This window comes from Patagioenas fasciata, chromosome 10, assembly GCF_037038585.1.
Source record: "Patagioenas fasciata isolate bPatFas1 chromosome 10, bPatFas1.hap1, whole genome shotgun sequence".
In the NCBI taxonomy this organism is placed as follows: Eukaryota; Metazoa; Chordata; class Aves; order Columbiformes; family Columbidae; genus Patagioenas; species Patagioenas fasciata.
This window is the reverse complement of record NC_092529.1, coordinates 11,065,221-11,087,779: the sequence shown is the minus strand read 5'-3', so window position 1 is coordinate 11,087,779 and position 22,559 is coordinate 11,065,221. Positions and strand designations below refer to the sequence as shown.

The window sequence follows — 22,559 nt, the reverse complement described above, 5'->3', positions numbered from 1 at the left end:
CCAGGCCACTCGGGAATACAGTTTTTGCAGAAACACAGCGTTTGATACAAGCAGAAAAGTTTCTAACAGATGCCATCATCTGCAATCATCTTCTAGGTCACCGCATGCCTACAGACAATGAATACTGTGAGTTCCTTACAGTAACACCAAGGTAGCTTTTTTTGTAGCCCAAAATGAAGCCTGTTGCTGTCCTGCACATCCTGCTGCTGCATGGAGCAGCTCGGATGTCCCTGCATCCACGGCCCAGCTCACCCACACTCTGGAGCCTCCTCCACTGCCCCACACCAGGCTGGGAAATCAAAACCACAACAGTTCAGTACATCGCCCTCTTGTATGTTGTTGATTACAGAAACTGGCGTGCCCTACTCAAATAACGAGACTGCCCATCTAACAAAGGAATAGATACTTATTACTGTTAATGTTTGTTTAGCCATATGCTAATCCTCATGTTACAAGACAGACTAAGGGTCAGAGGTGGCCTTATGGCCACACAGCAGCCAGAGGGGCAACTTTCTTTGTCTTCCATTTACAAGCTTATAGTGAAGGTAAGTCTAGTCCCCAGACTCACAGACTTCTCACAAAAGTGATGATTTTGGACGTCATTTAACATTTACACGAGCTCTACAAGATTACAGAAATGTGCAACTGAAGCAATGTAACCCGCCCTTAGGGGAAAGGGGACCCTGGCCGCCTGGCTTCTCAAGCACACATGGACCAGTAGATGGTGCTGTTGCGTTGATGAACTTTCCTAAAGGAACCGGCTCACTGTTTCTGGATTTTCTTACCTCCCTGACTTCATTGTGAGCTTTCTTTGATACCTCTGACAACTAAACTCTATCACTCAATGATACCGCCCAACAATATTGCTTGTTACTGCCCCTGCAATGTCCTAATTCTTCAACATTGAACCCCAGAGAGCCATTTATATCAGTATAAACTGGGTTTAAACAACTAATTTGTTGTAATGCCACGAATTTATATTGAGTGTGTGTAGGTAACCAACTGCTGGAGGTCTGGGGCATTGACAAATTTGGCACAATGTTCTCTTTCCTATTTAGGGCATTACCATGATCCTGAGGAATGACAATGAGGGGCAAAACATTCAGGTAGAGTAATGAAGTACTACTGAATGCTACTGACTTAAAACTGACCACTAACTTTGTACATAAAATAGCCCAACCACTAGCCTGAACATATTCTGAGGTGGGCCCCTACTAAAGTTTCCGGTGAAGATGAAAGCTCCTTTCAGTAATTCTCATATACATTAGCTACTTTAATTTAATGGTAATTTTTCAGGGTCCTATAGGACTCATGAAAACAGTAGCACAGATCTAGCAACTGCAGGTAGAAAACCACTGCATCACAATGTGACACACGCTGAATAACACAACATCTGCACCAGTGTGAACACCTGTGCTGCATCCACAGAGCAGAAACAAAGACCTGCCAACTGAGACCTGTTTCTGCACATTATGCTTCCACTGTACAGTTCTTAGCACTGCTTTCCTGCTCCAGAGGCACAAATGACTGTACTCAAACAGCAGAGCCTGCACACAAAGACTTTTCCAGAAGATGGAGCCCAATTCTAAGTAAAAAAGCCCCATAAAGCTACCTTCTCCATGTCTGCCCTTGGCTGCAGAGCTCCTGCCTCACGGCACACTACAGCTGTGATCTCAGTGTCCTCTGCAAGGCTGAAGATGAAATACCTTCTGAATGTTCAGGTCAACCACAGCCCGCAGGAGACTCTCTAGTCTAGGTCTGCTCAAATCCATCCTGCTGCTGCACCACCAACATCAGGTTTTAAATAATGCCCAATGGAGATCTGAAGCAGCACATGTGTGCAGGCTTCCCCCTGCAACCCAGTGCCAGCGCTGCAAAGATAAACCTTCAAATGTCTTTTGGCTGTTGTGCTTGCTGCACACAGAATGGGTGAGGATCAAAATTCCTCTCTCCCCTGCTAACCCCTTGCCTCTCTCGTGAATTTACGTGTATTCAGATGAAGTGTTAGCTGAAGTCTGTCTTAGGATCAGAAGGAAACAGGTCAAGGGGAACATGCACAATGACATTCCCATCCCTCTGGATACTCAGCACCTCTCTCTTTGAATAGTTCTGTATTATTAGTGGGACTCATGAGTGCACTGTCCCTCATGCAGCAAAGACAAGGAAGGAAAGCATGCAGCAGGCTAAGAGACTGCTAAATGAAACAGCGGGGAGTTAAAGGCTGAGTCAGGAGCTGAACATAGGATTCGTGCTCTCAGGCTCATGTCCTGGCCATGAGAACATCCTTCTAACCTTACCCTAATCATCACCTTTCCCTCTCCTTCCCACACAGACCCATCCACTTTGGTTCTGAACAGCATCACAACTACTACTTCAGTCTCCTTCAGTAGCGGTGACAACCCACTCTCACTTTCTCTCCGATTTCTGATGTGAAGAGGTGGCAACTCATGGCAGGAAAAGAATAACCAAGCTTTCTTTATAAAGTGTTTAAAAATAAAAGGTTAAATAACCCTCAGTGTAACTGAAATATTTCCTCCTGGGTCACCCAATTTTAATTTGACAATGATGTATAAATGCAGGACAAAACGGTGGTGCAGCCTTTCCCAGGAGACTTAGTCAAGCTGAAATCCAATTTCATAAGGGATTCATTCCCAGATGACCAAGACTTGGGGCCACCCTATGCAGTGCAACAACCGTATTTTCGCTGTCCAGACTACGAGATGCTACAACACAGTGTCCTCCCGCGGACTGTGTGTCACCGAAGGGCAGGGGCAGCTGAGGGGATGGCCGCACCCCCCAAGCTGTCACCCCCTTTGCCTTGCAGTATGTCGGGGCAACCCCCGGTCTCCGGGCGCCTCAACCCCACGCCTGCCAGCGCCCAACCACTCCTGCGGCCCGGACAGAAGGCTGACACTCGAGAAGGGCGTTAAAACTGAACTTAAAAAATTACAAATAATAACTACACATACATAAAAATAAATAGAAATGCGGTAAAAGAAGTACGAATAAATAACCGAAAAGCTACAGCGGAGCGCCAGGGCGAGGCCAGCAGCCCAGGTGAACGCAGGAGCGGCGGCGAACGACCCCCCCTTCCCCAGCCGTGCGGGGCCGCCGCTGCCCCGCGCATGCGGCGGGCGGGGGCGCCGGCGCCTATTGGCGGGCGGGGGAGGGCGCGCCGGCGCCCATTGGCGGGCGGGCGGCAGCGGCGGCGCCCATTGGCGGGCGGGCGGCGGCGGCGGCGCCCATTGGCGGTGCCCATTGGCAGCGCCCGCCGCGGCGGCCCCGCGTTCCTGGAAAGTTCTTGGAAATGGATCAAAGGCGTTTCCGCGAACACGCGCGGCGGCCGCTCCGCACGGGCGGCAGCTCCGCACAGCCGGCCCGGCCCGGGCCCCCCCGCCGGGCCCCCGGGAAGGCTCCGCTCCCCTCCCCCGGCGAGCGGTGCTGACATCAACGCGGCCGTTATGGTCACTTCTATTTATACCTTTTTTTTTTTTTTTTTTCCGCGTGGCTGCTATCGGAAGAGTGATGTGAACACAATACGATTCCAGGAATCCCTCACTTCCCGGAACAGATTAAAAGGGGCAAACAAAAGATTACTTAGTAGGTTGGGGTTTTTTTTCTCGGAGCTTCATTACTTCTGGAGTCAGTGAACAGGCAGGTTGCTGCTCCGCCGGCTCTCTTCCCCCAGACATTCGGGGAAATATTATTTATTGTTATCTATTTATTATTATTTCACAGTGCTCTGAATGTTTTTTTCGAAAAGATTGCTCTGACAGAAGATTACTTCCTCTTAAAATATATGTAATTTCCCTTTTCTCTGGTTATTTTTAAAACTTTCTTTTTTGTTGTTGCTGCTGTTTTCTGAAAAGCAGAACAAGAATACATTATTTTCTGAGGAACTGGGAGCGCACGCATTTTCCGGGCTAAAGTTGCTGAACAATCTGCAAAGTCTCTTGGACAGTCCGATTTGCCTTTGTGTCTGAACCACAACCCACTGCGGAAGGGGTTTGCTGGGACTCTCCAGCCTTCTGGTACCGTGAACCCCGAACTAGAGGCTGGAACTTGCTTGATCCTGGGAAGCAGAGAAAAAGGAGACAAGAAGAGAAAAAGAGAAGAGGAGAAAGCATTTCCCACTTTCTTGAAGACTTAATGCTTTTCCCCTGGTCCAGGAGTGACATGATCCTCTGTGTTCAGGGGTAAGATACTCTAAAGCCTTCTTTCAAAAGCTGTGGCTTAATAATTGTAATTAGTAAGATTCTCTGGGACAGTTGTTGAGCTTGTGTGAGCTGCCATGTGTGACTGTAATGGAACGGAATGACTTAGGCTGGCCGAGCACCGAGTTGTGCGCGTGTGTCCTGTCTGCTTTTTGGATTCCATGGCCAAAAATCGTGGGACCATAACGTACTCCCGATTTCTTTGCTTCCTATTGCTGAAAAATTACATGGTATTTAAATCGTTTGAGGGAGTAAAAAATAGTAACAACTTGGAGTGCATTGTTGAGCGGGGTTGTGCAGCACCAGCAGGACACAGCCTGCGACTGCAGGTGTTCTCTAAGATCCTGGTGGAAATAAACTGCTTACAGGGAAACACTTCCACAGACTTCAGATGCTTCTGTCTATTTCTAAGTAAATATTTATGCTAAACACATAACTTCCTCTTCCTGTTGCTTTTATGGAAGACTTGCCAATACACGACATTCTATAGAATGAAAGCCACTGAACACCTTTGTTCAGTACAACAGGTAGTGTCCAGATCTCTCCTCTGGTACTGCTGTGTTGGCCTGTCAGGGTCTGCATGATCAGTTCAGATCATCAACATGTGCAAATACCTGGTCTGCAGGAATCATCCAGCATTTTTACACATGCTGCGTATTTGGCAAGTGTCAGCATTTGTCTCAGCCCCAGCTGCAATGCCAGTGTTTCTCATCCCTCCTGCGCTCCGCGGATTTTCCTCATTTGCCTTGGCTGCTTTAAAAGACTAAAGCATGGGGATTTTTCTGCCATTTCCCCCCACAATCTCTTTAACAGACAAGCAGAGCTCATGCTTACCAATGCTTCCCTACTATTCAAGTGGGCTTGTTCTCGCTCCCATTTTCAGTCTGCTGCTGCAGTTCCTATAGCCAAGGCAAAGGGAATTAATTTTCCAATTTAGACTTTGTGAAACCCTTATCTGAAGTTTTTCTCCAGGGCTAACATACCAGAGCTACTGCTTCCTTTCACCCACTAAGAATTTGTTATGTAGTCAGATGTGTAGATGCTTGTCTCTTAATATCTTTTTAAATGACCATTTATTGCTCAGTTTTCACTGTTCTCTGGGATTTCATATACCCTGGACTCCATACTTTCCCTCCTATTCAGACCAAGCTCCCAAGGGAGTCTTGGGACATAGCTGATGGAGAGTGGCTTGACACACTTTTTCTTGTACTATTTGTACTGTGTTACAAAATTTTAGCTTACCAGCAAAGTAACTACAAAGCAGCTCTAAATGATATCGGACATATCCGATTCTCTTGAACTTCCTTGGCTTTCCAAGGCATTTTGAAACACTAATTGCCAAAGCACCGGGAAGCTTATTTGCTGCTTCTCTCAAGATTCCATGCAGACTATCAGCCAGACATGCCAAATTTTAAATGTTTGTTTCCTTTTTCAACAAGACCTTATCCCAGCAAACTCTTCTTCTCCTTCTTGCCAATGTACTTGCATTAAAAGTTGCAGTTTGTCATTATCCCCTGATTCCTCTGCTCTCCCATCCCTGTGCTTGGAGCTGCTCTTGTCACAGCAACAGCTCTTTTTTCTTCAACATGTGTAGAAAGTTGATTAGGACACCAGCTCCTCGCAGTCTATGAGAATTTCTAATCCCCCTCTGTTCCACTGGGCTCCTTTGAGACAACAGGTGCACAAGGCCTTTTTGTAGGTGGAGAAAGGGGCATGGGGCAGGTATACAGAAGGAAAACAGGACGTGTATAAGCATGGTCCTTCTCTGGCTGTGGTGGAAGAACCTCCGCAGTGCCTGTGTGGGGGTTTGCGCTCCTTCAGCTTCAAATATCAGAAAGTCCAAAGTGGCAGGGAGTGTGCCCAGTGGGAAACCTCACCTCAAGCACACGGGCTCTGCTTCAGAGAGACGCACAGCGGCTCTGTAAAAGAAACCTACTGACCAATTCACACAGTTAATGTGTCTTTTGGAGGACTGAACGATGAGATGGTACAGCCCTTGTAATTAAGAACTTTTTGCAATGAAACAGGAGTATATTTCTGCAGGTAGCTGTTCTATCTTTCCCTGGCTTTCCAGTCTCTTAGCCAATTCCCAATTTCCTCTCCAAAGTAGGTATATAAAAAGAAAAAAAAAAAAGAAGTAGTTCCATGCAAGGAACAAGAAAAGTTTCCTTTGTGTTCAAAAACCTTTCTCAAAGGGTAGGCCAGAAAAATTTTCCAGGAAAAAAATAAATTGAGAGAGATTTGGAATTTAGACTGCAGTATTCAAGTTCTGGGGAGCGAGCGGACAGTGCGCGGTGCAGGACTGATTTTACTTAATATTGGTCACAGTCATTTTCAGCCCAGTGAACAGCTGGTATAAGAATACACCTGGAACAGAATGCTCTGCCACAGTCTTGTGTTACACCCTCTTTGCACAGCGCAAACAATTATTTTAGGTTCAGTACAGTGAAGGATCTCATTTATGGTCCTCCTTGTTCAAACAGGGGGAAATGAAGGATCAGGAATCTCCTTTCCCCAAGAAGGCAGGTAGCTAGACATGCATGAAGACTGTCATATTTAGAGGGAGACATCTAAATCTCTTTAAAAATGCAGCCCTCAACACCTACAAATGTAGCTCAGGTGGGACCTAAAAGAGAACTCTGATGTTTCCCAATGGCAATATCCAGCTCTAAGAGCATATTCAGCCCCACTGCTCTGTGAAAGCCACTGCGAATGCACTCCCTGTGATCACGGGTGTCTGCTGAAAGATAAGGGCCAGAAATCACTTTTAGTAGGTTTGGTTTCCTACCCATTAATAGAAATTAAGAAATGAGGATCAAATGCCATGCATGCCAAGTAGGTGTCTTGCTTCTGAAATGTGATTTGACATATGGAAAAAGGAAGAATGTTCCTTTCTAAATACCAACGGATGGTAGGGTTCTGCCATGACCAAGAAGTGTCTATATAGATTCAATTTTACCAGTGGTTTTACAAAAAAATTATTCCAAACCTACATGGTTTTATTAGAAATATGGAGTAATGAAACTCCATCATGGCTCTCACTCTCAAGTCATTGTGAAGTTGTTTTCAGGTTCTCTTTAATCTACTTTTCCCCCCAACCCCATCATCCTGCTCCCCATCCCATACCTGGGACTCAGGAGTTTGAGAAGGTGGAACACAGCTATGATCAGGTGAAGATCATTTTATAACACGTTGTATGTACCTAAAATGCCACTACTCACAAAGAGCACAGAGGAGGAGGAAGATTGGAAGGGAAAAGCGTATGACTTTGGAGTCTCCTTCCGCTTCTCTCTGCAGTGATGTGGGAGGAGGCGGCCGCTTCCTTTGCAATCACCATCAGCTCCAGTGGTGCTGGGACGGCCTCACCTCGAGGACTGTGTTGTATTTCTCAGAACACTCAGCCATCTTTTCTGCTGCGTGTCTGAAGGAATGTCTCAAGCAAGTGAGCACATGTGAGAGGCATAACACAGGCCACACAAAGGCGAAGAGCCTAGAAGAAAGAACAGAAACTAATGTTTTTGCTCAGGAGCTTGCCTGGGAATTAAGATTTCCCTGGCCCCCAACATCCATGCTCCCCTGGAGCTCTGCCTTCCTTTAGGAATCGCCGTGCTGCACAGAAGGAGCATTTGAGAGCTCCAGGCTTCATGGAACTGCACATAGATGCCGAATGGCTACACTAACACTGTCCTTAGGGCACAGAGGGATTAATGTTCATAGCAGCTCAGTCATGACAGAACCTCCTGCTGCTATAATCCCGCAGGGATTACAGTCGCACTGAAATCTCGGTCGTGCCATTGAACGCTAGGCTTTGTGCAGTGCACAGGCTTGGCAAAAACAAGAATTCCCGTTATTCTACTATAAGATCAGCTCACTCTGAGTTCTAACAGACACATTTAGAATCAGGTCAACCTTGAGCACAGAGCAGGTAGGGCAAAACCCAAGCTATTCCACTGTCTGCCTCTAATTATATTACAGTGAATGACTAACAAATCCAGTGGCGGAAAAATAAATGTTCCAATGTTTTAATGATGTAAGTGAAGCGGTCATGCTGCTATGAACCTTATTTGCTCTGAAACTACATATTAAAAAGCAACATCTAAAAAAATCAGATTTCAAATCAACCTGAATTGTGAGATAGATTACCTTTCCCAAGGCAAAAGAGGCTGACTGTCTCTCCCTGTTTCTAAGAGTTCATCTTCAACTGCATAATTTTTCCCCTCTTGCCTCTCTCTGTTTGAAACATAATCATACTGAGGATCTGTTTATAAAACATAACATGTTGTCGTACAATGTAGCATGCACTGAACAGATGCTGCAACCTGTTTCAAGGCAAGGAAAAATAGCAGAGTATGCCCTTCATTTCAGACCTCATCCTTTGCTGGCAGAGGGGAAGATCAGGAGACTGTCGCTCAGGGACATTGCGGTGGATTTGTCGGAGCCGATCATGCAGCCTCTCCCCGTCACAGCCTTCCAGGAGGAGTCCACACCTGCCTTTGCAGCACCAGTTCCAGACAGCAACCCACCTCAGACACGAGACCCTGAAGAAGACCTTCTCTGCATTGCAAAAACCTTCTCCTATCTGCGGGAATCTGGTAAGACTCAGCTCACAAAGTCACAGGGTCAGAAGGCTACGGGGAGTAGGGAGCCAACTCGCAATCTGAGCTCAGGAAAAATCTCCTGATCCCACTTAGATAGGAACCTGGTTCTGTTACAGCCATGGTTGACTCTTGTGGATGCAGCAAGCATATGTTCAGTCTCTACAAACTTGTACCATGAAGTAATTTATCACTAGTGTAAGCCAATGCTTTGGAGAATGAAATGGAAAAAGGCCCCATTTTCCCTGTAAACTGCAGCAGCTGCTGCACAAGTAGTCACCCCCATCCCAAGCCCCAGCACAGCAATGGCAAGCACAGGTAGGAAACCCTTGGAACTTGACATATTCTTAATTTCTCAAGGCCTTACCAAGTCTGGGCCTGGTTACTTCCCAAGCCCTGAACTCAGTAGTCTTTGAAGTCCCTCTAAATACATAGCCAGTCATTTAATACCTTCTTTCCCTAACAAGTTCTTTCTGGGATGCTTTTCCAGGTTGGTACTGGGGATCCATCACTGCTAGTGAGGCCAAGCAGCATCTCCAAAAGATGCCTGAGGGCACCTTCCTGGTACGGGACAGCACCCACCCCAGCTACCTGTTCACACTTTCTGTCAAGACCAATCGAGGTCCCACCAACGTGCGCATCGAATACACTGACAGCAAGTTCCGGCTGGACTCAAACTACTTGTCCAAACCTCGCATCCTGGCCTTCCCAGACGTGGTCAGTCTCATCCAGCATTATGTCATGTCCTGCACAATGGAAAGCAAGAATGAGGCTCCTTACCCGCCTCCATCTCCTCTACCTCCCATGCAAAAAGAGATGGCAGCAGCTGCAGTACACTTGAAACTCATCCGGCCACTCAGCCGCAAAGACAACATCCCCAGCCTACAGCACCTGTGCCGGCTGCGGATTAACAAGTCCACAGCCGACGTGGACCAGCTCCCTCTGCCCAGGCGGATGGGGGACTATTTGAAGCAATACCCTTTCCAACTCTGAGGCACGGCCGTTGTATCTCAGGCACGACAGACAGGGACAGAAATGAGGGAACTTCATGTCTTTGTCCCGCTAAAGCGTGGCTCAGCTGGGCACAGTAAAGACCTGATTATCAGCAGAGACTGCATCCACCTTTCCTCTCCCCGTCTCTCCAAATCCATTCCAGCACCAGGGAGGAGTTGGTTGTTTCAGTGAACAACGGGACACGATCTGAGCTCTGAACCTCAGGCCGTGCTGACAGTGGCTGTGATAAAGTGCTGTAGGCATGTGCACACTACTTGAATTTCAGAGTTGCTGTGACACCGGAAATGTTAACATTGTTATTTTTGCTATTTATTTCCATGGCAGTTTCTCTCCTCATGGTATTTTAAAGCACCTTTTAGTTTTTTATTTGTTTGTTTCTTTTTCTTTTGTGGAATTAGAGACAGAAAAAAGTCTCCCAGCCAAGCAGTAGCCGAAAGTCTGTGGGAATTTGGATTTGGATTCACATCCAATTAGTACCTGTTTGAGCCTGTCCCTGTAGCAGGTCACAGGGAGCTCCCCCAGACTTCTGGAGTGTGTGGGACTCAGATGACTGTATCTAGACCCACCTCTACAGAGGTAAAGAGTGGTTTTTTTTCCTTTGTTAGCTACAGGGGGCTGGGAATCATAACCTCAAAAGCAGCTTGCACATCTCCCAAAGATGCATGCTGTGCCATAGGTTGCAGACAGAGACTGCTGCGAGGAAGCCCTTCTTTCTTGAGAGCTCTAAGCAGAGATTCTGGATACTGAGCTTGGGCCAGGGAGCACTCATCCCATTTCTTTTTCACCTTCTCCAAAGCAAGTTTGTGACAAAACATTTAGAAATAAGTAATCAGAAACCCAGCTTTCTTATTTGCAGGCAGAGGCATTCAGTTTCAGAGCACTCTACATATGGCTTGCATGTTAAAAGTGCTTTTCCCTGACATTGCCCTTGCCTTGCGAGATGTGGGGCAAGAACAGGGTCTCCTTGAGCAGAGATTCGGAGACAGCTCTGCTGAGCTGCAAAGACAGACACAGCTTCAGGATATTTATTTATTTATTTATGTCTGGGGGGTAACCAGTTGGAAGCACCTCAGTACAAGAGCTGTCCTTCCTCTCTGCTGACACAACGCCAAACGGCCAGTTGCTCTGCTTCTGCCAGAATTATTCACAAGCCACGTGGCTTCAATCAGAGCCAGGCTCTAGCACACTGGAAACCACAATGCAACTTTTCTGTTTGCCAAAGCCCAGACCTCTGCTGTCACTTTCTCTGACTTGCATGTTTGTTATCTTTAATTAGACTTTTTGCTCTGAGTTTACCTCTTGCACCCCATCTCTTTCCTGCCCCTGCAAATGAAGCACAATGACTCTCCCTTGCTCTTCTGTGGGTAGAAGGGACAAACAGCACCCGGGATCCTTCCCAAACCAAGCACAAACAGAGAAGCTGCCCTTTCCTCTGTTTGCATGATCCCATCACCTTCTCAGTCTGTGGCAGCCAGTCGGTGCCACTGAGAGAAAGTAGACAAGGGAACAGAGAGGTCTAGAGAAGTTATCTTTTGACTGCTTTTGCCCCTAAGACCCTATAACACAATCAAGCATGAACCAATGTTAAGGATTCCTTGTTCATCCCTCCCTGGGACTGTCTCTATAAGGCTCTGTAAATTGGAAGAGACAAATCCTAGCTCTACCTGAGAGTTGAGAGAGGAGATGGAAAAGGATGGGATGGTGATGCAGGAGACAAGCTCAAAAAATCAGTGGAATTTCTTCCGCCCTCTTAAAGCTGCCCAAAGGGACAAGATGGCCTGATGTGCTTAGTCAGTGTCCTTTCTTCTTTTTTATTTTTCTCTCCACATTTATACACGTTAGTGCTCTTACAAGCTTTGTTTTTGATACTTTGATGATTGACAGCATGCACGTGTGATGTCAGGTTTACTTTTTATTATATCCTTCCCCCTTGCCTCACATGGCAGCAACTGAGGGAAGGTACTGAATGAGAATGAAAACTTAGAAGACAAAACAAAAAAACCTTTTTTTTCTAAATAACATAAACCACATACCACTGAAAAGGCTTCCTTTTATCCAAACACCTCTATCTCCCTGAGGACACTGGGAACAAGGAAACCACAGCTCTTCAAGGAGCAGCAGTGATCTCAGGAAGCCCACATGGCTTGGCCACAGGCTTGGTATCTACAGCATATAAAATCTCAGAGAAATGTACAGTGGAAAGGATGAGCTGTTCAGCTCTCTGAAACTTGCCTCCTACTTGATCTTCTCTCTGTTGGGGCTAATGAGGAAATCAAGCTTGCAGGTTTGACCTCGTTGCCCCAGGAGAGCCCAGCTAAAATGGGAGAAGCATGTTCCGAGAAGGAAAGCCTGGTTAATCCCCAGCAGGACAATGAGAGGCTAAGCTGAAGGCTGCAAGCTTATATGGGCAGGGACCATCTCTGTTGTTTGTTCCGCATCTAGCACAATAGGAGTCTCTAGGTGCTACTGCAATACAAAGAATAAACAATACAGTTACTCCAAAAAGTCAGTTTCTTCTGTCTTGAGACCGTTTGTTAAAAATCATTTGACTTGGATTTTAAATAAACATTTGAAATACATTTTAAAACCACTCGATGTAGAAGTCTTTGGTAAAATCCAAATGGATAAATTCATTTTCTGTTCACAGAAATTCTGCCCAAGAAGACCAGACAACCTCTTGACCATTTTGTTTCCCAAACAGGACACACGACCCCTTAATCAGGAGAAAAACCCTTCGGACACGGGGAGAGTTAACACCAAAATCATCCTAAGTGTGGGCCTGGTTTCTACCACACACACACAAGCAGTGACAGACCTCAAGTCCCAGGTTACCAAAGGCTTAAGGAACGTTCCTTAATGATGTAGGAAAACACAGACATTATTTTTGTATTGCTTCTGCATGCCATAGAAAACCATCACAATCTAGGGGAAAGGAGATGGAACATAACTGAAGTTTGGCAACTTGTTTACAGCAGGCTTCAAGTTGGCCTCAAAGAAAAATTCTGCTCACGGTAGTGTTGAAAGACGAGTTCATGAAAGGCAGACCATGCTTCAGATAGGAGGCATCAGCTTCTTCCCCATGTTCTGACGCCGCTGGGCCTCCGTCCCCCCATATTTGCAGTCTGGCCCAGCACCTTTCCCCTTCTTGTCACCTCGCACCAGACACAGCAGGCAGGGAAACCCCCAGGGAGCTGGATCAGCCCCACGGTGTCAGAGGAAAACAGGGGCCACCTCATCCATCCTGCCCATGTGACATGCAGAACACACTGAGGCAACCCCATCGCTGGCACCACGCTGCTGCCGCCCCTGCGCACTCGCTGCCCAGGAGAAACGCTTGTGCCACGGCCACCCCGTCCCGCCCGAAGCAAAGCACAGGGCACTCCCAACCACTGCAAGCCATCAAATGCACTCAGAGAAAAACAGAAGCTCAACTAGCTCCTCTCTGTCATTCTCCCTTTCTGAAACCACTGGCTTCAACGTTCAAACTACTGCTTTGAAGTATTCCTAAAGCACGTGCTGTCCCTCCTGTGTCAGACATGGCGTTGGAATTCACCAACAAACGTTGTTTCCACCACCTCATCAACGTGAGTCCGTGGGTAGATTTCCACTGCACAGCAACCACGAAACGTTGGCAGTGGAATAATCTGCTCAGGTGTGAGTTGTTAAAAACAATCACATCCCTCTTGGTTTTGCAGGAATCGTGGAAAGCAAGCTAGAGCGGGGTAGAAACAAAACACAATCAAAGGAAGTAGAAAAGTGAAAACAAAAGGAAGGAAAAGCAGCATCTATCTTTAAAGAGGAACTTTGAAATCCCAGGAAAATACTGAAAAGAAGGATGCAGCATTTCTGACACATTATTAAGTAATTTCTTACTTTCTTAGCTAGGCTAAACTCTTCCCCAGCTACATATATGAAACCCTGCTGCTCACTTTCTGCAGATTGAGAGCACAAAAAATTGGCATGAGTCAGGCCAATACATAACTGCAGTCATACGTGGTTTTACTGCATCGGCTGTTATCTTAACAACTCCCACTCCTGCACCTTCAGCACATTTTGTTAAAGCAAACAGGTTCACGTTCTGAGAACTCCTGCACCAAAGCACCATGCAGAATGAACTGATTTTTACAATTGAGTTCCACATTGCTGGAAACAGGAGCATTCGTGGAAGTGGAGGCTGACCTTCATAATCACTGAAGTACAGCTGCAACACCTCTCCCAGAGACACCTGTTTGGTTTGCTGAGCCAACACAGGACAACTGGGTTGGGTTCTCTCTTGCTTTGCCATTTCTGACTGTAGATAGACACCTGGACATGGAGCCCTCACTGAGAGTCTGAAAAGCAGACTGAGAGGACAAGGAATATAGATCCCAGTCCATGACGGAAACCATGCCACCATGGCTCACTGCCACAGCAGAAATACCCTGCAGTTTGTCAGGCACATATGGTATAATTTTCCGCCTTAAATAATCAGCCTTTTGAAGCAGCAACACATGTGAGGGAAAAATAACCCATTTATGTGCACATGTTCCTATCCTCTCAACCTTACTGAAATCTTATTCCTTTACCCAGATACTCTCAAGTGCACAACTTCCCTCAGCTCAAGCCAGATAAACCAGTGAGAAATGAAGTGAATTAGCAGAGTATTTAATTATTTTACAACAGATCTGGTCAGGTGTTTCAAGCAATTGATTTATTACATGGCATTTCTTGTCCAAATTCCACTGTCAGTCTTAGCTACTACCTATGAAATTAAGAAAGCTCAAGAGCTCTTCTGCTCTGTCAAATCACATTCTCATGTTCAGATCTGTCAGAAGCCAATTACCACGGTCCTTTCCTGCCTCTCCCTAATGACTGCTGAAGCGCTTGCAGTCCTCACGGAAATGCGCTTCCCCAGCCCTGAGCCCGTCAGCAGCCCAAAGGTCTGGAGCATGGGGTAACGCCACAGCCAGCGAAGATGTGACAGAGCTACTTTGGAAGCCAAGTAACATCTTCCAACTCAGCTCCTAGCAGCATTGTTGCAACATCTATGTCTCATTTTCAGTGGATCCCACCTATCATTCACTGGAGAAAATGAAAGAAAAATCAGACTAGGCAGCTCCTTATAAAACAAACCAGCCAAAGGTGAAAACGAGATATTATTTAAAGAGATCTGCCCTGTCCTTGGGCAGAATCGTTCACCCTTTTGCCTTTTTCTGTTCACAGCAACCTGGCATTAAGTTTTGAAGAGGAAGTACAAGGGAACCCAGTCCTGCCAGTATTGCCTAACGGCATGATAGCAAAAAGAGGGCTATGCAGTTGCTAAGTACATTGATAACACGTTCAGGCTGAGACTAATTTCTTTTGAGACGTGTCTATTTTCTGCCCACACCCAGTTCTGCCTATTTGTTTTTTTTATAATCACGGGTGCCAGAGTGTCAGGGAGCAGGAGCGCGTGGAGACACGGCTTTATCGGGAGGGTAATGCTTCATCTGGAGGGTAATGCTGTCTCGTGTGGACCCCATTCTGATCTTCCACTTACACTTCCTCACGAAACAAAACAACTGTGTGGCACAATACACTGCACAAACAAGTAAGGCAAGGGGCCCTTGGGAACAGGCATAATGCTGCAACATCAATCAGACATCCATCATTACCTCCACCCTACATCAAAAAAACAGGTTTAAAGGAAAATGACAAAGTGAGTCTGGAAACAAAATTAGATCAGAGTCTTTCTGTATTCACATCATGCAGATGGATGAGTGTACACAAATGTACTCTTGCAAATTTTATAAAGAACTAGTATTTTTTTTTTAACTTGAAAAATGTTTATACTATTCAGAGAAAAGGCTACTGGTAGGCAAAATGGAGACCAGACAGAAGAATAATTTTACCAGCTTCACTGTTAGCCTGGGCATTAAACTTCAAAAGGAAACTATGAAACGTTAGTAAAACACAATTTGAATTTTACATAATAATATAACAATTTAATATAAAAATTTAGAGGGCTTTTTGGATTGGGAAAGGGGAGGGAATACAAAAAAGCTTCAGAACTTTAGCTAATATTCATTAAAGATGAGACTCAACGAAAAAGGAAATTTTACTGCAAATCATTGGTGGCTTAGTCCTTGCAATTTCGTCTTAATGAGCTGTTGTAGCACTCCCAGCTGGAGGAAGCTTGTTGGGCTAGATGGCCCACAGTCAGCTCCACACAGACCTGGTCTTGCAAAATCATTTGAATAATTTAAATAAAGACCAGACCCCAGTCTGCCCCAGCAGAGGAAAGTAATCAGTCAGAACTGCTCCCAGTCTGACATACCAACCTAGATTTGCAGAAAAGGGTTTCCTCTTGTGAATGGGAACTACTTTCACCCCTTTGCTCCTCTTTCTCAGACCTTCCTGGCAAGGGTTTTCTCCTGAATGCCATTACTTCCTGAATGCAGAGTGCCTGCACTTTGCAGCTGCTCAGATGTGCTTGCAAAAATGAATACAACATCAGTTTTTGCAAGAATAGCTACTTGAAGAGAACACTATCTAGGCAGGAAAGGCTTTTGCTTTAATGTACCCCCATGCAACTACAGTGAGAATAAAAAATTGATACAATACTTGCTACTGCAGCATTAGATTGTCCAAACATATAATTAGAGACCTGGTATTTCTCAAAACCTATGGTATAGGAAGAGTTGGTCAACCAAAAATCAGTGGCAGAGCTTGGCCAGGACTTGAGTTTCTGGGAGTCCAGCCTGTCAGCCTGTTTAACTCCATCATGCAATTGCCTTGATCTAGAAGATACACCGCAACTTTTCAACAACTGCAGCTGGTAGAGAAGTGCTGCTCTATGGAAACAACCCTGTCTATGAAACCCATAAAAAAAAATAATGGGCCCAACCCAGGTTTGTTTCCATTAAGTGTGATGGGAATTCATTTACTTCAGGGCTGAATTTGGCCCACTTAATATGCCCCGCTTTACAGACAAGGATTTTATCCCTGGTGTAATTCTGACATGAATTCACCATTAAAGGGAACTGTAACACTGAAGTGCAGCTTACTTAACACAAGAAAAACCTTCCTTCACACACTGCCCCACCAGCACGCACAAACCCTAGCCTGGACATGTCTTTTTTAAAAACAAAGGAAAGCTCATCATGCATTGTAAAGTTCTCACTTCACTTGTATTCACCTGCAAATATGCCAGTCAGAACATCTGCAATGCCACTTTGGGATGTAAACATCAGTCCATGGAAAACTGAGCAGACTAACCTGGACTGATCTCAGCATACTCACTTCACATTGGTTAAAGTGATGACAACTCCTAAAACCAACAGATCCGGGTTATATTTGTGACAAAGAGACAGCAAGACCCAGCACTAAGCTCCTGGGGTGCCCATTCCATCCAACTGTCCCCTTGCTGCTTGTTCTTTACAGGCTCCCTCAATGGTAACTGGCAGAGAGAAGATTTAATGGCTGATCAGAGAGCCTGTATAGCCCTTAATGTCAGGACTGTCTCTTCCCTAGAACAGCAATATGGTTTGAAATCTAGTTTACAGAAGGCAGAGCTGTGTTTATACTTGTCAAAAATTACCCAACTTGGCAAAGATTCTTCCCATCATGCAAGTGCCGCCACGGTCATTGCCAAACACTGCAGAGGCAGAGTTCAAAACTACCTCCCAGCCTGTAAATATGGTGAAGAAACATATTGCACAGCGTGCATGCTATGTGCTTGCACATGTCTTAAAGTTCAAGTAGTAATAAAAGATGTTGTTATGATTAAAATGTAAATCTGAAAAAGCCTAAAACATGACCTAATATTATTTCCAGGGAACTCTTCAGAAAAAAATGCCTGTAACTCTTTTTGAAAATACTTCCCTCTCTTCTAAGCCTTTGGTTTTGGAACACTTCTCACATTCTTCCAAGACTGTTTGCAATTCACCCCTCTTTAATTCCCTTCCCTCCAGTCCTGTGCTATGGAAGTCACCTTGGCTGTGAGGCACTGAGCAACATTTTGGAAAGAACATGCACAAAAGAGCACTGCAAGACCGTTGCGATGAGGCAGATCAGCTGTCCCCACGTGGGGCCAACACGAGGACTCCATATTACTCTTTTCTGTCCAAGAACACAGGAGACTGAAGGCTTCTCTGTGCATGCAAAGACTTTTCTTGCTGATCAGATCTCTAAGTGAGGAGCAGGGTTAGCGTGACCTGCCAGGCTGCTGACTCAGGGGTATTCACCAACAGCGGTTCCAAGCAAGAGCATGCAAATGTTGTAATGACCTCAGTGCCGCAGGGTACAGAAAACGAGCTGGGAGGAAGAGTTCAGTAATTTACGTAGTGGGGAAACGCTTTGCTGCAGAAGTCACAGGTTGTGTTACCAAGTGAATAGCTGCACTTTCCACTTCCAGTGTGGACCACTCAGACGACACAAACCGGACCCATGTGCAGCTCCTACAGCTGGCTCTTACTCATTCAGTCCATCTCTCTTCATCCACGTCATGGTCTGCCTGACACACTCATGCACCCCCAGGCTGCATTTAACCTTCTAGCTTGGCTCTGGGTTAAGGGAAGTATTTCATCGTGCCTTGTCAATCTGTGGGAGGAGAACAGATCCACACACTCCCTAGTATGTGGGTCCCTCTTGTTTGGATTTACCATGTGACGAAGGTATCCGAAGGCTATTATTTTTTAGGTCCCTTAGCTCTTTACTGCCTGGCTGTATAACACAGCCTGTGTTATCTGAAAAGGCTGGCCTTTATTACATAAAACGGTACAAATCAGGTATGTAGCCAAAACCAAAATAATTCACATTAGTATCAAGTCAGAGTGTGACAGCAACTTGCGTAGTAAGCGATAATGTCACATGCTGGCTTCTTTTGTTTCCTAGCACAGAAGTGTACTAGCAGATTTTGACAGAAAATATGCACTGAACATCATGTTGGTATTATTTCTTCAGATAAATCATGGCTTCTAAGGGAGGATCCATCACAACTACTGGAAGGGGAAATACTCTGCTCAATCTTGGATGGGAGGAGAGGTGAGTTCAGAAAGAGACAGTCCAATCTATAATGCAGATAAGCCCTGCTGCATGTTATCAATCCAGTCCTGCTTCACTAATTAACAATAAAAATATATCTATTATCTTGCTTATGCTTCTTAACCCCATTTGCTGGAGCCAACAAGCAGTATGTTGCAGTTTATTTTGTATTTTCCTGTTGGCCTATTATCACTTCCTTTGTCTCAGCTCTTCTTAGAGGAATTAGCTGATGGAAGAGCAATACTTCGGTCAAAAAGCTCCTTAAATCGAGAAGAATCCTCTCCCTACAAGCCAAAGGAAACATTCTCTTCTTATGCTTGGGTTGAGGGAAATAAGTAACCATCAAAGAAGCTGTTTCTTAATTGTCTCTTCCCATTTCCCCAGCAGCAGCAGCCAGCATCCCTCCTCAGCCTACTACCTGCCTGGGATTAAAACCCCAAAGGCTTAAAGCAAATGCTGTATATCCTATAGTGATCCCTACAACAAGCATCGTTAATTCTTACTGGAGCAGAAATGGAACGCTCTCCAAGTTCTCTCTGCAGTTATTGACAAAACAAATAACTTAGTGAAAAGGGAACATGTTACAGACGCTGGTGGATTCTAGGTAGCCAGCTATCTCATGTAACAATCCAACAAATAACAGATGACGTAGCTAGCTGAGGTCAACACTCCACATACGGTTTACCTTGACCAGCTACAGAGATACAAATATTCCCCATGTCTTGCTGTTCCAGTATGTTTGCTTTCGAAGATGGGCACTTCCAAATATGACATTACAGGAAACCAAAGTATAAAGGAATTATTTTTTTTACCCTTGCCCTCAAGCCTACCTATGGCTGGTGTAACTAGTACACAGCAGTGCTGGTTTGGAGGCAATTGATCAAGGCCTACAAAAGGAAGCACTTAGAATTATGTCAAGGAACACTAATGTTTCATGTGTCTTTTGCCTTGTAGAAATGGCTTTTTGATGCAAAGGGAGATGAAGTCAAATTAGATTCATGTGTCATGATATCAACCAAAGGAAAAGGGAAAAAGAAAGGCCCTTTACCATCTCTGTCATCAGGCATTCATGCCAGTTAGAACCATTGCCAAAGAAAGAGTCTAGTTCATTACTGTGGAAGACACCCCCAAAATCATGCATGTGTGCTTGTGTGAAGAATGCTAGTGATCAAATATTGCTCACATAGGCACTCTTCAGCTTCCTCTTCCAGGCCCAGTTTCTAAACCTTGGGATCGGTAAGTATGCCGAGATGATTCTGCTAAAAAAACCAACACGTAACATGTTCTGAAGTCTTACTCCATGGCACAAACCTCTTAATTTGCCCCCTACCCTGAAAGCATCGTTGGCTGTGATACTTTCTACCAGCAACAAGGAAAAGGATGCTGGTACACAGGTACTATCAAACCTACAAACAGTTAAAGCAGTGAAGTCAGCATAGTGATATGGCAAAGATATCAACAATCTGCACAGAGAAGTTTCTGGATTGTTTTTTTTTAAATTTGATTTTTTAAATCTATGAACCCCAGAAAATGCTTTTTTTTCTTCTTTTTCTCCTCCTTTCCCAGTTGAACGATGTGCACATTCAAGGAACATAATACAAACTGGCAAATAAAGGAAGTTTCCTCTTTTGTTCCTCTGGGGAGATGTTGGGGCTTTGTCTGCCCTCCTCATGGCCTCCAGAGGGGAGGAACTGTAAGTTGGAGGACACAAGGACTGAATGTAGATCTCCTACCTGGTACTTGACAGGAGTGCCTGGAGGAGCAGAGTTTTCATGTCATTCCTCCTTTCTTTCCCTGCACTACTGATCTGCTTCCATATCATCAGGAATTCTCCCAGCGGTGACCAGCCTGACCTTGAGATGCCACCAAGACAGCTACAAAATTCTGCAGCTGAGAACAAAGTGGGACTATTAAAGGTATTTCAAGCCCTACACAGTTACCAAGTAACAATGTAGTATCTGTTTTAGAATGACAGTTCTCCGTGAAAAAAGGAGGTCATTTCTTCAATGTCAAATTGAAAATAGACTGTAGCTGTGTTCACTTAAACCAGTTATTCTAGTTATCAGGCAGTTCCTATTGCTATCTTAAACTAAAAGTAATCTTGTTAACCTCACTGAAAGATCCTTTGAACAACCCCAGAAAAGAGGATGTGTTATAATTTATCTCCAGGGACAACATCCAAGGCTACCTGGGGAGGTGCCATGGGTGAGGGGGCACATGGCACTGAGCTGAGCTCAAGTCCCCCAGACTTCTTCTCTGACCTAAACCCTCGTCTCAAATTGTTGCGCAGAGCCCCGGGCCAGACGCCCGGCTGGGAACTGCTGCAGCGGGAATGCCCTTTACCAACAACGGGCAAAGCGCCCGTCACCAAAATGAATGCGGCGCTACCCAGGCCTGAGGAGTCTCCTGCAGTGCAACTTAAAAATAAACTCAAAAACAATTCCGGAGAAATGATTATGGCCAGTGCACAAAGGGGTTGGTTCTCTACACTACCGCCTCCACTGAGGTCAAACTGATACAAATAACCTTAACAAAAAGTCAGTCCCAAAGCCATTCTGTACAAAGGTGACTTTTTCTTGCCCTCTGCAATGCTGTCTCAAATCTGAGCAAGAACTACTTGTAAGGGGCTCAACCTCCCTTCTTCCCAGTGCTGCCAGAGAAGAGACAAGTCCATCAGCTTGGTAGGACAATAAAGGAGAGCACAAGTGACTTAACTAAACCTTTTCTTTTGTCCCTAAGGCAATCAACTACATATTCCCATGCAGAGAAAAAACCCACATACATTTCTAAGCCTGGCTTTATAAGCTCAGGAATTAAAGCCGTCTCTTGGGCTCCTAACCATATAAGGTCTTCCCTTGGTCCTTTCCCTCTCAACTGGAAAATACTTCAATTTGACCTCTCATCCGACAGCTCGCACCCTGTATTTTTAGTGCTCTTGCACAAACAGAAGCACCCAGCTTGCTGGTGTGCTAAGACAGCCCACCCATCCCTATGGCGGCGGTGGGCAGCTCACTGCCGACTGGCATGAATCACAGTCGCTCTTTGTAAACTCACTCTGATTTAGCAGTGTAACATTAGAGTACCTGAACAGGTCTGTCTCCTCACGTCAGCTAATAAACTTTCCATGGGAAGTCGGATTCTGCTACTAATTACACCTAGCTACACCCTTCTTCTGACAAACACCTATTCCACCCTGTGTTTGCTCAACAGAGGATGACTAAGATGATTTGCTTGGAAAGAAACCAACTACAAAAGAGTATTCCCCTCCTGCTGTCTTCAGGCACCACATTTGGTTAGTTTCACTTCCCTGTGCTGTTAAATGTCAAGTACTTTTGTTATGTGCACACTTATTTTTTCGAATCTCCAAAGCAGACCAAAGGAGCTTGGAAACATCATTTTTTAATTGTACTCAGCCTCCCCTATGTGGAAGAGTACTTTTTGCCTCTGCACTAATATTTTGTAACTCATGCACAATACTTTGGACTTGATTTTCCTCCCATTATTGTGGTAAATGTGGTGCGGCTCCCAGTTAAGTCACCCAAGCCATGGAAGTGTGTGTGAAAGGGGCGTCACAGTCTCAGGAACAGCTTTGATGTGGGAATGGAGGAGCCAGTGGGGAAACTCATGTCACTGGGCTGCTCGTGCATCCTAGGGTGGGAAATGAAAGCAGAGCCATTTCTGACTTATAACTCTGCTTCTTGGCTAGTGAAATTTGCCGATGGTTGAGCAGGAT

The 22,559-nt window shown here is 45.3% G+C and overlaps 1 protein-coding gene across 1 annotated transcript; it reads left to right on the top strand.

Annotated features, from left to right (window-relative positions):
- The first annotated feature begins 3,340 nt into the window (after positions 1-3,340).
- On the top strand, positions 3,341-12,413 carry CISH (cytokine inducible SH2 containing protein). The gene is made up of 3 exons (XM_065845762.2): positions 3,341-4,196; positions 8,580-8,806; positions 9,300-12,413. Exons 1-3 carry the CDS (start codon positions 4,150-4,152, stop codon positions 9,800-9,802), a joined length of 777 nt encoding a protein of 258 aa, XP_065701834.1. The 5' UTR covers positions 3,341-4,149; the 3' UTR covers positions 9,803-12,413.
- The last annotated feature ends 10,146 nt before the right edge of the window (positions 12,414-22,559 follow it).

Coding starts and splice junctions, on each gene's coding strand:
- CISH (XM_065845762.2), top strand. CDS start 4,150: ATGCTTTTCCCCTGGTCCAGGAGTGACATGATCCTCTGTGTTCAGGG. Junction 4,197..8,579: donor ATGATCCTCTGTGTTCAGGG/GTAAGATACTCT, acceptor CCTTCATTTCAG/ACCTCATCCTTTGCTGGCAG. Junction 8,807..9,299: donor CTCCTATCTGCGGGAATCTG/GTAAGACTCAGC, acceptor ATGCTTTTCCAG/GTTGGTACTGGGGATCCATC.